Below are 14,093 nucleotides of genomic sequence, written 5' to 3'. Positions count from 1 at the left end.
GGCCCTGGGATACATTTTATCCCATGTAGCAACAACCACCGAAGCCACGTCTTAGACACCTTGTGACATTCTAACAAAAAGACAAGCCCGCCAGAACTGATATTTTTAACTTCTCTCGACCTCCTATGACAATCTCCACAATTTGTTTTGTGACGTTGACTAATAGGAGCAGAGAGCTCTCTGGCTTGCATGGCAAAAGAAAGAATCCAGAGAACAGGCAGCCCATACTGTTCCAACTGAAAGGTCCACAGTCACAGACCAGCCACTAGCATACACACGAATTTATGCGCAAGAATAGATTCTACATTTTGCTTTGGGTAGCTGGTTGCTGGCCCATCCCTACTTGTGAAAGACTCTAAGCTCTGACCAGTTGAGGTCTGCCGTGTCGCTCTGACTCAAGTCACTGCAAGATCAGACAGAAATAGCTTGAATAGCTTAAAAGACCAACTCACTCCTAAACTCCAGGCACCCCAGAATATTAAGCTTATTTTTGCATTTCTTCAGAGTATTGTTTCAGAGAAATACATTGAGGAGTTAAAGTTTTTGTCGTCTAAGGATAACTTGTTTCCATTATCCATCTTTTAAACTTTTTTATATGCTACAGTCACACTGGAAAAGAAAATTGTTGGCGACTGCAATGAACAAGTCACCTCTCACAGTCAATTGTTTCAAAGCGACTCTGGTGCGTCCAGACAGCAATAAAACAGCAATAAGGCGGAGTCAGTCTGATGGCAGACTGAGAGCAGATTTGTGACTGAATGGGGTCAAGCTGGCAATTACATGCAATCTGTCTGTGATAATATGGCAATTAACTGTGATAAATGGGCAAAAATCACCAATCTGTTGCCATCTACTTATGACGAAGTTCGCATTAAACTTCTGAAGTCAGAGTCAGCAGGAGGAGTGGAAGACTTAATTCTGGGGATGCTGATTTTGGGTTGCTGATGTTTCCTTTCCCAGTGTGCTAACCCTAACCTCAATCCTACCCAATGCTCTGGGAGAGCAGCACCAACCACTACTATACAATCAGTTGGCAAGCTGTTGACTTAAGTCCTCTGTTGCAAAAAGACATGTCGCAGACAAATTGCACTCATTGGCGCAGATGGACTCAGATTGATTGATGTGTGTTCGCAATCCGTCTGCATTTATAAGTTACACAAGATTATATGCAAACCTTTGCCAGTCTTTGTCCAAGAGAGATTGCATTCAAGTTGCCCCATGATAGTTTGGAGACAGGTTGCCTCCCACCAGCTGATGTGTACAATCACCTTGAGACTGAAAGGAATCCCTGCAACTACTTGTAGCTGGTTCCTGAATGTGAAGAAATTAATTGTAATCACTGGGCAACCATCAATTTTTCCTAGCTGCAAACAGGTTGCTGTTCTATTCTGGTGTAACAAAGCCAGGAGTGGTCACACGAATCTAGGATTTCTAGCTATGATCATGTTCAGATTAAAAAGGGGACAAATATGGACTGGCAGCAGTCACAGAATTTAAATGAAAAAACAAACAAACTATAACATATGAAAAATCCACCGAAGGTAAAAACATATAATAAAAGCTGAAATCAACACAGCTGCTGTAGCCAAAGCAGCAGCCCGTGAGTGTGCATGATAAGAAAAAGCATTGTACAATATGTATAGAATTATAAAGCACTGTATGAGTGCACTGGAAAAAGTGCTATAAATAAAGTCCATTTAAAGCCCGGAGGCAAGGCTGGCAGAAATGCTGACTGTGTCACTTAACAGGCTTATCAGCATCAGTGCCCCATCATTACATCAAGAGAAGATGTATCTGTTGTTTGGTATTTGTGTTAAATTAATGTCTTTCTTTAATGTATTGCTCCTGTGGCAACCCTGGCAGTACTAACATGAGAGCAAGCAAACAGCAAATATAAAATCATTCAAACTACTAAAAAGGTTTGCTTGCAAATTTTATAAAAGGTCAGCAATTGCAAGGCTTAGTTGCCCAGCCATTCATATGTTAGCCTGTCTGTGTGCCCCCGTGGGAACTATCCCACCACCATGACACTGAAAACCTATAGCAAAACCTGAAGCCACGTTGGTCACTAAAAGCCCTCCTGTGAATTATTTATTTACCCTCAAACTCATTAATTTTCAACTGACTGCTTTTGTAGAATACTTTGAATATAAAACTTAATCAATTTATAAGCGAAATTAAATGCAGGACTTGTGCTCTACCTACAGCTATACCTATAAAGAAACATGCTATATACACACAGATTTACAAATAGATGTTTCCTGAATCGATGTTGGATGTATATATATAAAGTCATCAGTTGGAAAGGACAAATAAAATGATAATGTAAATCACCTTGTCAAAGTTTGTTCTAAACAAATGGCACATATCATTACTATATGACAACTAGTACATGAACACACTCCTTAGACCCTGTAAGCTGTTGCTAAGATCCATCTGTGCTGTTGCCAAGGCAGGTAGCTGTTTGTTATTCCTCCACGTCATTGTGAGCTCTCTCAGGCAAACGGGGGTCACGCTGTCATAGTGTCCTGCCAACACAAATGGCTGGAGGAGTCTGCGTGAACTGTGCCAACCACTTCACTTACAGCCCTCTTCTGTGGTCCTCCCATATACACGGTGGTGTTCTTCAGCTTGCATGGAGAGGTGAAGTGAAATCAGCCTCCCACGGTCGTCTTTCAGGCTGAAGGTCTGTGTGGAGAAGTCTTTGCTATCAAGAGCAGAACTCGCATGGTGTGTCTGCAGGGACTGCTGTTCATTAGACTGAACAGGCAGCCATACGCAGCACTTCACTGCAGATTACTGGAGTTCTCCAGTCACCTTAGTGATACAAACCAAAATAGCAACGTTCCTTACATCTGTTCAGCCATTTTTAAGGAGTGGATTCACACTACATCTCCCACACAAAAGCAGGGGACTTGCAGCTTTGAAGAATTAATTAAAATTTCATTAGAAATGAAAGACCATGCAGCTGATTCTGTCTTTGAAAACAATGTCCTAAATTACTCTGAATAATTCACAAACCCCACTTTCAGCATTTTCAGTAGCTGTACCTATTTTCTACCAAAGAAATAAATCCTTTCACAGTGGCCATGAAGCTTAAGGAAGCACTCTTAATCACTTTAAAGGTACTTTTGATTGTTTAAACTTTCTAAATGAACAAAAACTATGAGTCTCAGAATTATTTGAGATAGTGTTAGAATCTTTTTAAATTCTCTAAACACTTCATTTTCAAATAATTTGACTTTTCTGCCATTGATTTCATGGTTAGCGGTCTAAAATGGTCTTGAAGAAACTCACTGACAACAATACAATTACAAACAACATGAAATACAACTTGCTCTGCAGGAGACATTCTTTCTGTTGAAATATTGTGAATCCCAGTGCTGAATAATTCCATAGAATTCCCTGGAAAGAGGGATCATCCCTTTATAGTAGACATCTACCTGCCTGTGGTCTATCTAGCCTGTGGCCTCTCAATTAAATGCATCCAGAATACCTGAGAACTTCACTGCAAGTGTATACGAACACTAGATGATTCATACCGTGCCCAAACACATTAGACCCCCCCACACTCCAGTACGTGTGACTAGTGTGATCATTCCGTGCTGTGCCACGATGCAGTTAAGTGAACTGTGATCTGGTGAACATGGGTGTGGTTCAGTTGTACTGTGTTATGTAATCAATGTCTGCACCACATCACAGAACTCCAGTCATCCTCATCTACATCTGCCTCTGTAAAAGTCACATTAAGTAATTTACAAACATCTGAACAGATCGCGTCTCACTGCTTCCCTAATTAAGTCATAAAAATCACAAACCTGGTGCTCTGCAAGATCATGTTTCAAGGGTGCAAATGTGTCTGAGAGAGAGAGAAAGAACGCATAAGAGGGATGAGTTGAGATGCTGAGACAAAGTGAAGTGCACTTGGGCCATGAAATGGCCGTGGAGGAGTCGTGAGTAGGTACACTGTTCCAAAAAATTGTAATGTCAAAGTATCTTACTGTATATTTTACAGTTTTGTACTGTCTTTCTAGAATATCATTAAATTTACATAAGTAGACTGTGATTTTACATGTCAAAGGTAATATGCATATTTAGATTTTGTAAAAATACATTCAGAAATGTATCATAATGTCGCAAAAATTTGTCTGTTATGTGAGAGAATGATCTGTTAAATTCAAATGTAATACTATGGAAAAATATGTAAAATGATCGAAAATTAATGAGAATAATCAATCATTAAAGGAGTATCTGAATTATAATTTTGCTGAAAATTTCATGTCATCTAGGTCTGATTCAATAATTCAGAGGTAACAAGTGAAAATATAATTAATAGGAATAAAAACTAAAAAAAACATATAAAACATTGCACGGCCATGCTGTGCTAATTATATATTTTAAAAATAAATGTAGAGGTAGGAATTGCAATTAATATAAATCTCAAAGTATTCACAACATTCCTGAACAGAAATAGGCCTCTGCACCTGGGGTGAGGGTGTGGCCATGAAAACAATGTGACATGCCATTGGATGTTGGGACACATAATAACATGACGCTAAGCATCGGCCAATGAATGTGAACTAACAACCACAAGGTCGCGGGTATGGCTGCACTGTAGGAAAAAATCCTAATATAAAAGTATTTTACTGCATTTTACAGTATGTTCTGTTCTTCTAGAATATCATTAAAGTTACGTAAATAGACTGTGATTCACATTTTCAAATGTAAATTAACGTTAAATCACTGTAATGTAATACAACATAATTTCATGATTATTAAATGTATCTGTCTGTACATATGCATATTTAGATTGTTAAAATACATTCACAAATGTATCATGATTTCACAAATATCTGTCCGTTATTTGAAAGATTGAACTGTTGAATTCAAATGTAATGCTATGGAAAAGTATATAACATGATTCCTATAAGCTTGTGTTACATCACATAAGTATTATTATCATTGCTATTTAGGGCGATCGTGGCTCAAGAGTTGGCAGTTTGCTTGTGATCAGAAGGTTGCCGGTTCGAGCCCCGGCTCGGACACTCTCGGTATTGTGTCCGTGGTCAAGACTCTTCACCTACTGGTGATAGGCCAGAGGGGCCGATGCTGCGATATGGCAGCCTCGCCAGTCTGTCTCAGAGCATGCAATCCATTATTATTTAAACCAACTGTTAACTGTATATTTCTGTACATTTATGTATTATGATTCATATTGCAACATTCAGTGACCTTGTTTATAGTTAATTTCATTGTTTGATCACGTTAAAATGTTCCTAATTTAATGTCTAAAAGCACTTGGAAAAGGCAGAATCCCATGTAAAATTTGCGCAACAAACTCTATTTTCATTACTAAAAATAACTGTATTTTCATGAGAAAGTTATTTTCTGTTATTTTACGGTAGTATTTTGGCGCCCCAGCTGCCGGAATATTACTGTTTTTTTAGGATTTTTTTTTCCTATTTATAGATAATTTCATTGTTTAATCACATTAACATGTTCCTAATTTAATGTTTAAAATCACTTGAAAAGGCAAGATCCCATGTAAAATTACAGTTTTTTTTAAGAGTGTACAATGGTGCACAGTGCGAGGTAAGCATGCCTAGCATCGGTATCCCCTAAGACTCAGCTCCTTTTTAAACAATGTCCAAATCACTACAGACACAGAACCAACCCACCTGTCACTCTGCCGTCATCCATTTGTCATGAGCAAGACGTTGAGAAACTCAGACTACCTATGAAGGAGCCAGTTTGTCTCAACCATACACAAAATGAATTTCACAGTATAGTAAAAAAAAACCAAACTGCTTTTCAGTGTTTCCACAGTGCAGAGCTTTCACTTTTAATTGCCATTGTTGGCAAGTGAGGTTTTTTTATTTTTGTTTAACTGAGTGATCAGATCCCTTACAGCAAGGGGTTTAACTACTCAAGAAGGACAGTTGCAATTGACTCTTCCTACCAATTTCTTTGTCGCCACCAGCGCAAGCTCCCCAACATGTAAAACACAGCTTTATTAAAAACAGACAAACTCTAAAGAATGCCCATTCCAGACATGACCAAGTTATTACAAATACACACTTTCCATAAAGCTGCCAAAACCCTTTATCTGTCATCTCCCTCGCTGCTCCTCTGAACCTTTTATTTGTAAAGCAGGGCCTTTATATGCTCTCTACACTTCAGAGTGAATGCTCTGCCATTCACTCTGCGGCAGATGAATAGTGTGAAGCAACAGAGGACGGACAGTGTTGATCTTTTGACATGCTGTGAAAAAAATCCACTTGCTTCTTCAAAGCTGTTGTGTAGCTGACTGGGAGATCAGAGTGAAAAGAAAGAAATGTTTACAGCTTAACTTAAATCACATATTGATTCAGTTGCTTATTCTCTGTAGCCATTTGTGTATATTCAGGCTGATCAGCTAAGCTCTTAGACTACTAAAACCTAAGGGGAAAAAATAACAGATTATGTAGGAATAACAACCTCCTACACATTTTACTGAAAAACGTCAGTTTTGTTTACCGAGAAACAGGTTTTACTCATTGTGACCCACTGGCCACTCATCTTCATATTTTCCCCACAATTCCTAGATCTTTCCTAACAAAGGATGTTTACCTCTTTAGGCGCTTTTTAACATTTCTGTTCTTCCCTTAATATTCAGTGCATATGTGGATATTTTCACGATTCACCGACAAAAATAAATAGCAATATATTTTGCAAATGTTATTCTGTGCATGGTCATTATGGCACATGAGTTATATCAAGCAATGCTTGAGCTACCAGATAAAAAAAAGCATGTGGTTAGACCATATTTTTGCTGAACATCTTAAACATGCCAGTAATAAGCTGGCATCCATTTCTTTCCATCTGTTTTACTGGTTGCATGATCCATGGCTTGTTGCCAGACCCAGTGTTATCTGTTCTGTTAGTGGCGATCATTAAGGATTAGGCTAGGAAAGTCAGCAGTCTTGATAACTACAGACCAACACTATTAGCGAAGACAACGTCAAAAGTTTTAGAAAGAAACTGGCTCCATAGATTACATATGTTCATTAACTTCACTGATAATCACTTTGACTTCAAACTCAAGCATGGTGCTGATTTTTGTATATATTCTTTGAAATAAACTTTAAACCAATGTAGAAGACAGAATTCATCACTTTTTATCAATGCCTCCAAAGCATTTAGGTGTGTAATTTATAAAGTTACTTGCTAAGTTCAGTCAAGCAGGGGTGCCAAATACATCATGAAATTTCTGGTTTAACTGTTAAAGACAAGCAGACATTGCAAGCTGTTGTATTTCTGCCCTGGTTGGAGTTAGTGATGGTGTTAGACAAGGAGGAATTTTGTCCCCAATTCTTGTCAATGTTTATGTTGATGATTTGTCAAAGAAATTAAGAGCCTATATGGGATGCATGGTATTTTATTGATCCATTTTATGTATATAGATGATCTTGTTGTCTTTAGTCTTAGCAGTGCTGGTCTCCAGCGGCTCTTTCACATACGTTCTCCTTACTGTATGACGTTTAACATGATATCAGATACAATGTCTGTAAAAGAGCACTGACGATTTGCAGAAGCAAGTAAGGACAACTATCAAAGATTTCCAGAGTTGAAATTGTCAGATAATCATTTTACTGTCTGTAACAAGTTCAGATATCTTGGGCGTCTCACATCAAATGTCAGATGATAATGGAAATGTTGGATGAAGTGTGCATACATCTTAGGTAAATTTAATGCATGTGTCGATAGATAGACCATTTCTTCATTTAGAACATAATGTACACCTCTGTATATGAAAGACCTTTGGACAAATTATAGGAAAACAAGTTTATGGAAACTTCATGTAGCTTTTATTGAGGCTTTGAGGTTATTACTGAATACACCGAGATGGCTCAGTGCAAGTGAGATGTTTGTAACTGCTGGAGCCACTACATTTAAAGTTTTATTAACACATCTCATTGATAGATATATTTGCATGCACATGAAGCAGATACAAGGTTTAGCACCGCACGTTATCACTCCTCATTGTGGAGACACTGGTATAGGTGCAGAAAGGTGTATTTTTATTTGTTTTTCTCTTGTTTTTGTGTTACTGTATGTGATTTGTTTTGTTTCTATGGACATAAAGATTGACTGAATAAAAATTGATTGATAGTCATGAAATTATGTTGCAGCCAGGTGCTGCTGATCATATACACTTGATTAGCTTTATCATCAGCGAGGCTGAGCACCTTTATATAGGCAGTAGTTTCGGAGTTTGGTCTGGTGCATGTTAACACATCGTGGACGTTCCAGCAAATTATCCTAAGGTCAGAAAAGCAGGAAAATCCAAGCTGATGGGTTTTCACAATGTAATGTGAAGTGATTTTTTTCTTTAATTGTTTATATTGGGTTTTTTTGATGTTGTTAAAGTAACTTTTCCATCATCACTATAGGGCATCAAAAAAGAAAAAAGAAAAGAAAATGCAGTTGCAAAGAATGGTCTGGACTTTTACATCAAAAAAGCAGAGCCACACACTGAAATGAGAGAGCAGCCAAAAGTAGATTCTTACTTTGTTTGGTCATAAGAGGCTGAATTACATGCTTGGTTAATTTTTTTAACAGACTTGGGTCAAAGGTATTTTTTTAACCAGTTTTGTGGCTGAAGGGGGAAAAAGTGTAGTTTAAAGAGCCTATGACGAAAACATCAGTTGCTAAATCCCTTAGCATCTGACTGGTGTAGCCATGTTTAAAATGAGCCCTATTGTGCTGGAAACTGTGTGCATGAACATGAATGCTGTGTCAACACACTCTAAGTTAAAACCTTCACTTATCTTGCACATGATCAGAGTCATTGTCGGCTTCTCAGCCTTATGTAAGTCTTCATTGTAGCCTCATGTAAGCATAAAATGCCAAAACCTTACATGTAAACAATAAAATGTTTTCCATTGTTTTTGAGTTTCCCTCACTAACATTATCTGTACCAACAAATATCCAATAAATATATAAAATGTTTGTGCTAATTGGTTGAAATTCAGAAGTGAAATACTAAAATAGTACTCAGGGCCTGTTTGCCTCAGTCACACATAACTGCAGGCTAAATTTTGATTACTTGAATACACTAATTAGTTGTTGTTTCTTCTTTGAAAAAAAAAAATCAATAAATAAGAAAATCCAACTGATTTTTGCAAAAAATATGTGTTTTATAATTTTGTAGGGACTGTTAAAGACCTGCATGCAAATATTCTATCAATAACTCCAGTGCAACTTAGTCACAGTAACTCCCACAGCTCTGCCTGCTTACTACTCTTTTTTTCTACAAGCTTTGTTTGCTAACTCATTAATTTGTTATTTTTCTCATTCGCTTACAAGAAATAACTTCATAGTTTATTTAAAGTTCATATTTGTGTCATTGATTCTCCCTCATCAGTATGGAAATTGTTGCTCTGTTGTGTAGCACTTTATACTCAGGAGGACGGCTATATAAAAAGTAAATGCTTCAATATAGCTAATTAGTGACGATAAGCTACATTTATATTAAATTTTCTGACTCTACATCCTCCCAAAGCCTAGCAAAGTCAAAAATGCTTACTGGTTACCAACAGGGCAAATTTACAGATGTAGCTTCAGTGGGACTTGGAACGGAAATGACTGCACCCACACAAGGAAAGTCAATTATTGGCAGAGAGAATGGTTTCACCTCCAAATTTCAGTTTAAAATTCCATGGTGACCAGAACTTTGTAATGAACTCTGTGACGTCTTATATCTGAACTCTCCAATACATAGCAGTGTCAAATAGACCATGTGGCTTGGTACCAGACAACACATATAGTTGACTGCAAACCTTAAACTGCAGCCGCTTGGAAATATTTGCACTAAAGCAAAAAATAAAAATAAAAAATAAAAAAAAGACATAAGGTTAATAAAATTCATTTTTGTCACTGTGGTCTGCTCACTGAAACTTTTTCCCATTGAACCATGACAGTAAAAAGCATCTTGACCTCCACCAAGCAGATTCTTTGTCTAAATATAGAAATATTTTACCAGGCTGGGATGAAATTTAAATAATTCAATCCAATCAGTGTTTTTCAATTCAAGCTCATATATATAGCGCTAAATTGAAACAATAGCTTCCTCAAAGCTATTTATATTGTAAAGTAGAGATCGTAATAATGTAAAGAAAAGCCCTATGAGCAAGCACTTGGTGATGGTGGAGGAAAAACTCCGTTAGATTGATGGGCAAGTATTTGCTTTGACCAGTTAGGATTGGGTGGATGGATACAGGATGAAAAGTTTGAAGTACAGTAACATCTTCTATCTATTTCTATCTTTGCTAACAACCAGTCAAGAATCAGAAATCCGCAAATGCCAGTGCTTCACCGAGTCCTCCCGAAATACTCTAGGCTGTCTTATAGCTAACCCTATAGATAAGTAGTATTTATGTCTTCATTTGCTCATGATATGTGAACACTGTTTAAATATGCCAAAATAAGCCCTTTTTTATTGTACTCCCATTGAAAATCAGCATGAATATTATAACACTTAGAAGCCCAAGTCTAGGTCACTCTTTTCTTTGAGGTGAACTGAAGCTCTCATAAATATCTACATAACCCCAGCATGTATGACATGCTCTTATTTTGCCCTATGCTGTCAGGCTGCTGGAGGAGTTGCTGCTGACACAAATGTGTGTGTGTGTGTTTGTGTGTTTCAGGGGTCAGCCTCCTGGTGCCTCATGGATCCGTGGCTGAAAATATGTCCTGGGAGATGTACATGGTGATCAATCAGGGAGAAGCAAGGTGAGGCCACAGTTTACCTAAATATCATTTGAAGCATCTATCTGCCTGTCACTCTCTCTCTATCTTATCATCCATCTGCCCTGACTCTCCATCACCTGTCCTCGCTGTCCTGCTTTGCTCTAATTATTTACTATCTTCTGTTACTTTGTTTGCAGCTGCAGTATCAGCGCTCTGTCATTGTGGGATGAAGGAATTCGATTTAGGCTTTCTGATATGTTTTCTTACAGCCTGTTGTCTGTTTTGAGTTTAGCTTCTAGTCTTCCAAGTATGAAATTTCAACCAAAACAAAAAAATAATTAATTAAAAAAATCAAGCTTTTTAAAGATCAGTTGGAGGATTTCACGTCACTGTCTCTAAACATTGTAAATGGTAAATGGCCTATATTTGTATAGCGCTTTACTTAGTCCCTAAGGATCCCAAAGCGCTTTACACATCCAGTAATCCACCCATTCACACACACATTCACACGCTGGTGATGGCAAGCTACATTGTAAGAGGATAGCAAGACAGTCTGAGTGTAACACACATATGCTTGTGCTGTCTGTCATACTATTCACACAGCCTTTTAGAGCCAAAATGAGAAGTTGTTTATGATGTGTCTGAGGTGGTTGGCTGACAAATCTTGTATCAAACAAAGGCTACAGGTACTCTTCTTAGGCTAAAAAATACATTGATAATGAAAGGAGCCTTCACAATATATTACACATCAGACTCCTTTTTTCCATCATGGTTTGTAGTAGTCAGGATATAAAACTGTTCTGGAGGAACTTTGTTTTGTTTCTGATTAATAATGGATGATTGAGCTGCTGAACCATTAATGCTTGACCCTGTACTATCTCCTGTAAATTACATATGGAAAGCAAGATGCAAAAAAAAAAGTTTCCTGAAAAAACATTCATCAGGAAAGCTGTAATTATTTTTTACCGGTAATGCAATCAAAAGCTTTTGATTTGCAGGTTTTGACTCTGAACTGCAGAATGCAAAAACATTGCACTGTTGGAAAAGAAGGTAGGAGAACATCTAAAAAAAATGGAGGCACTAATCAAAAGGAGAGTTTGCTTTTGTTGAAATTTGTGATTTACCTCTGTCTTTGAAAATTGTCTTTGATGAATGGTTTGCTCTCAAGTAAAATATATGTGACTAAATCCAAAATAAATTAAATGTCAGACAAAATAAGAAATGCCAGTTACATTCATTGGCTAAACACATCAGCTAACTATCATTTTAATGTTAGCTAATGTACCTTAGCTATAGGCCTCTAAGCTTATCAATTGCTGTTAATCCTTTTTTATGTTTGGAGCTTGAAAAATTTTAAAGAAGTCATGTCAAGAAGAAGTCAAGAAAGGTAATAAAGAATCAATAGATGGAAAGGCAACCTGTCTCAAACCAGTTGTAGCCCCGCACTGACTGACTGCAGCTTGGCGTCAGTCTCAGACAGATTGGCCAAGGATTGTAAATAATTGTTTAATTTGTAAATGCAGACAGATGGCAATACACTGCAGTCATTCTATGTCAATCAACAGAGGATTTGACTCAACTGGTTGCCAGCTGGTTGCATTCTGGTGTATCATTTTCCCATCCTGCAGTAACTATGTAACTGTTTTTGGAGGAATTTCTTAAATTCTGTTTCAGATCCATGAGTTTCTGGCTGGACTCTGCACAGAAGCTGTTACAGTAAATTTCTGGATCTAAAGATGACAAAAAGTTTGGAACCTTTGCTAATTTATCACAGTCAATCACTTTATTATCATAGATGCAACTGTAACTGCCAACTTAACCCCATTCAATCGCAAACTTATAACAGACAGACTCCACCTTATTACCAACTGATGGCGGCTGGTGGCAGACCTGGTTCCTCTCCAAACTCTATTTATGTGCTATAGTCACTTCGCTTGAGTGACTATAGCATTAATGTCAGTAGCATATTATTGGTATGATATGTATCAAGAAACTTTTGCTTAATTATGGCTTGTTTTTTGCTGTGGCCCTCTGATCATTAACAAACTGACCATTTGACCATGCTACAATCACTGCCGCTCAGTAGTTCAGCACATTTTTTCATTTCCAAAAGCAGCTGCTTAGTATAGTTTTTGACCAGCAGGAAATAATGCATTTGTTTCCTCTAGATAGTATTTCAGGCTCAAGGCTACTGTATAAGGGATGTTTTCCTCCTCTTTTTGGACAATTCTGAGGCATTAACATTTGGGCAGCTAGCTGTAGCTGATCCATTTCACCTCTGCTAATTTAAGTCGCTAAACTTGGCTCTGTTAGTGGTGTTGGTGGCCTTATGGAGAATCTTTATTGGAACTATCTGATAACGCAATTTTTGACTCAGTTTTGGTGAGTAATAACTCACCAGTTAATTAATCAGCTGCTTAGTACTAATTAGTAAGGATGCAACTTGGTAATCAGGCTTGCTAGTGTTAGTAGTTGTAGCAATGATAGTGATCATAAAAGCGTGTTACAAAGCCATCAAAAATCATCAAAAATCAACAAATGAATATATTGGCAACCACTTGTAAAGCTTGTACAGAAGGTAATGTGTGTGTGACCCTCCCCAAAGACATCTCTGCGTCCATGTGTGTTTACCCTCAGGCTATGTGACAGATGGGCCTATCTCCCTCTCTCTTTAGGAGCCCTCTTGGTCTCTCGATATGGTTGTTCATTTCCAGAAGCCCCTCACAGGTGGTAGTGTGGGGTTTGATGTCCTAGCAGCTGTGGAGAAACTCAAGTTTACACCACACGACCCAGAGGGGACTTCACAATGGAGTCCTCTATTTAGATAACTGACTGATAAGAAGCAAAGTCAAACGTCCAATCCTCCAATTCCTTTCTCATCCTCGTCACTCTGAGAGTCAATATGTAGTTATGTACTCCACTCGGTGTCAACAATGTGGCGCTCTGGGAGAGAGTCACGACCCGGGAAGCTTGTTTAAACGATGATGAATGCAGTGATGAACGGAGCTTGGTTGCGCTGATGGACATGCACGACAGAATAGAAGGCACATATTTCTCTTGGGGCCTTTCATCTTGGCAGCACGTACATTATGCATTCTGATCACGGCTAGGTAATGACCCTCAGATGGACTGAGCTGTCTCCAGGGCGGAAGTTTGCACAGTCTTCCCTGTGGAGATTCACAAGGGTTTCTAGTTTCCTCTGAAGTGTCACTGTTTATTCACATGGCTCCACTTGAACAAAGTAGCAAAAGAGAATAGAACCTACAGGGAGTGCAGAATTATTAGGCAAGTTGTATTTTTGAGGAATAATTTTATTATTGAACAACAACCATGTTCTCAATGAACCCAAAAAACTCATTAAT

The 14,093-nt window shown here is 37.9% G+C and overlaps 1 protein-coding gene across 1 annotated transcript in view; it reads left to right on the top strand.

Annotated features, from left to right (window-relative positions):
• Positions 1-14,093, top strand: part of LOC102294053 (netrin receptor UNC5D) — a gene marked incomplete at its 5' end in the record, with an annotated part of 168,017 nt that overhangs the window by 94,681 nt on the left and 59,243 nt on the right. The window contains one exon of the mRNA XM_042214549.1: positions 10,689-10,773. Coding sequence (XP_042070483.1) covers positions 10,689-10,773 — 85 coding nt within the window. The remainder of the gene's footprint in view (positions 1-10,688; positions 10,774-14,093) is intronic.

This window comes from Haplochromis burtoni, unplaced genomic scaffold (assembly GCF_018398535.1).
Source record: "Haplochromis burtoni strain Fernald_Lab_line unplaced genomic scaffold, NCSU_Asbu1 Contig_585, whole genome shotgun sequence".
NCBI lineage: Eukaryota > Metazoa > Chordata > Actinopteri > Cichliformes > Cichlidae > Haplochromis > Haplochromis burtoni.
The sequence above is the reverse complement of the archived record's forward strand: the minus strand, read 5'-3'. Positions and strand labels throughout refer to the sequence as shown.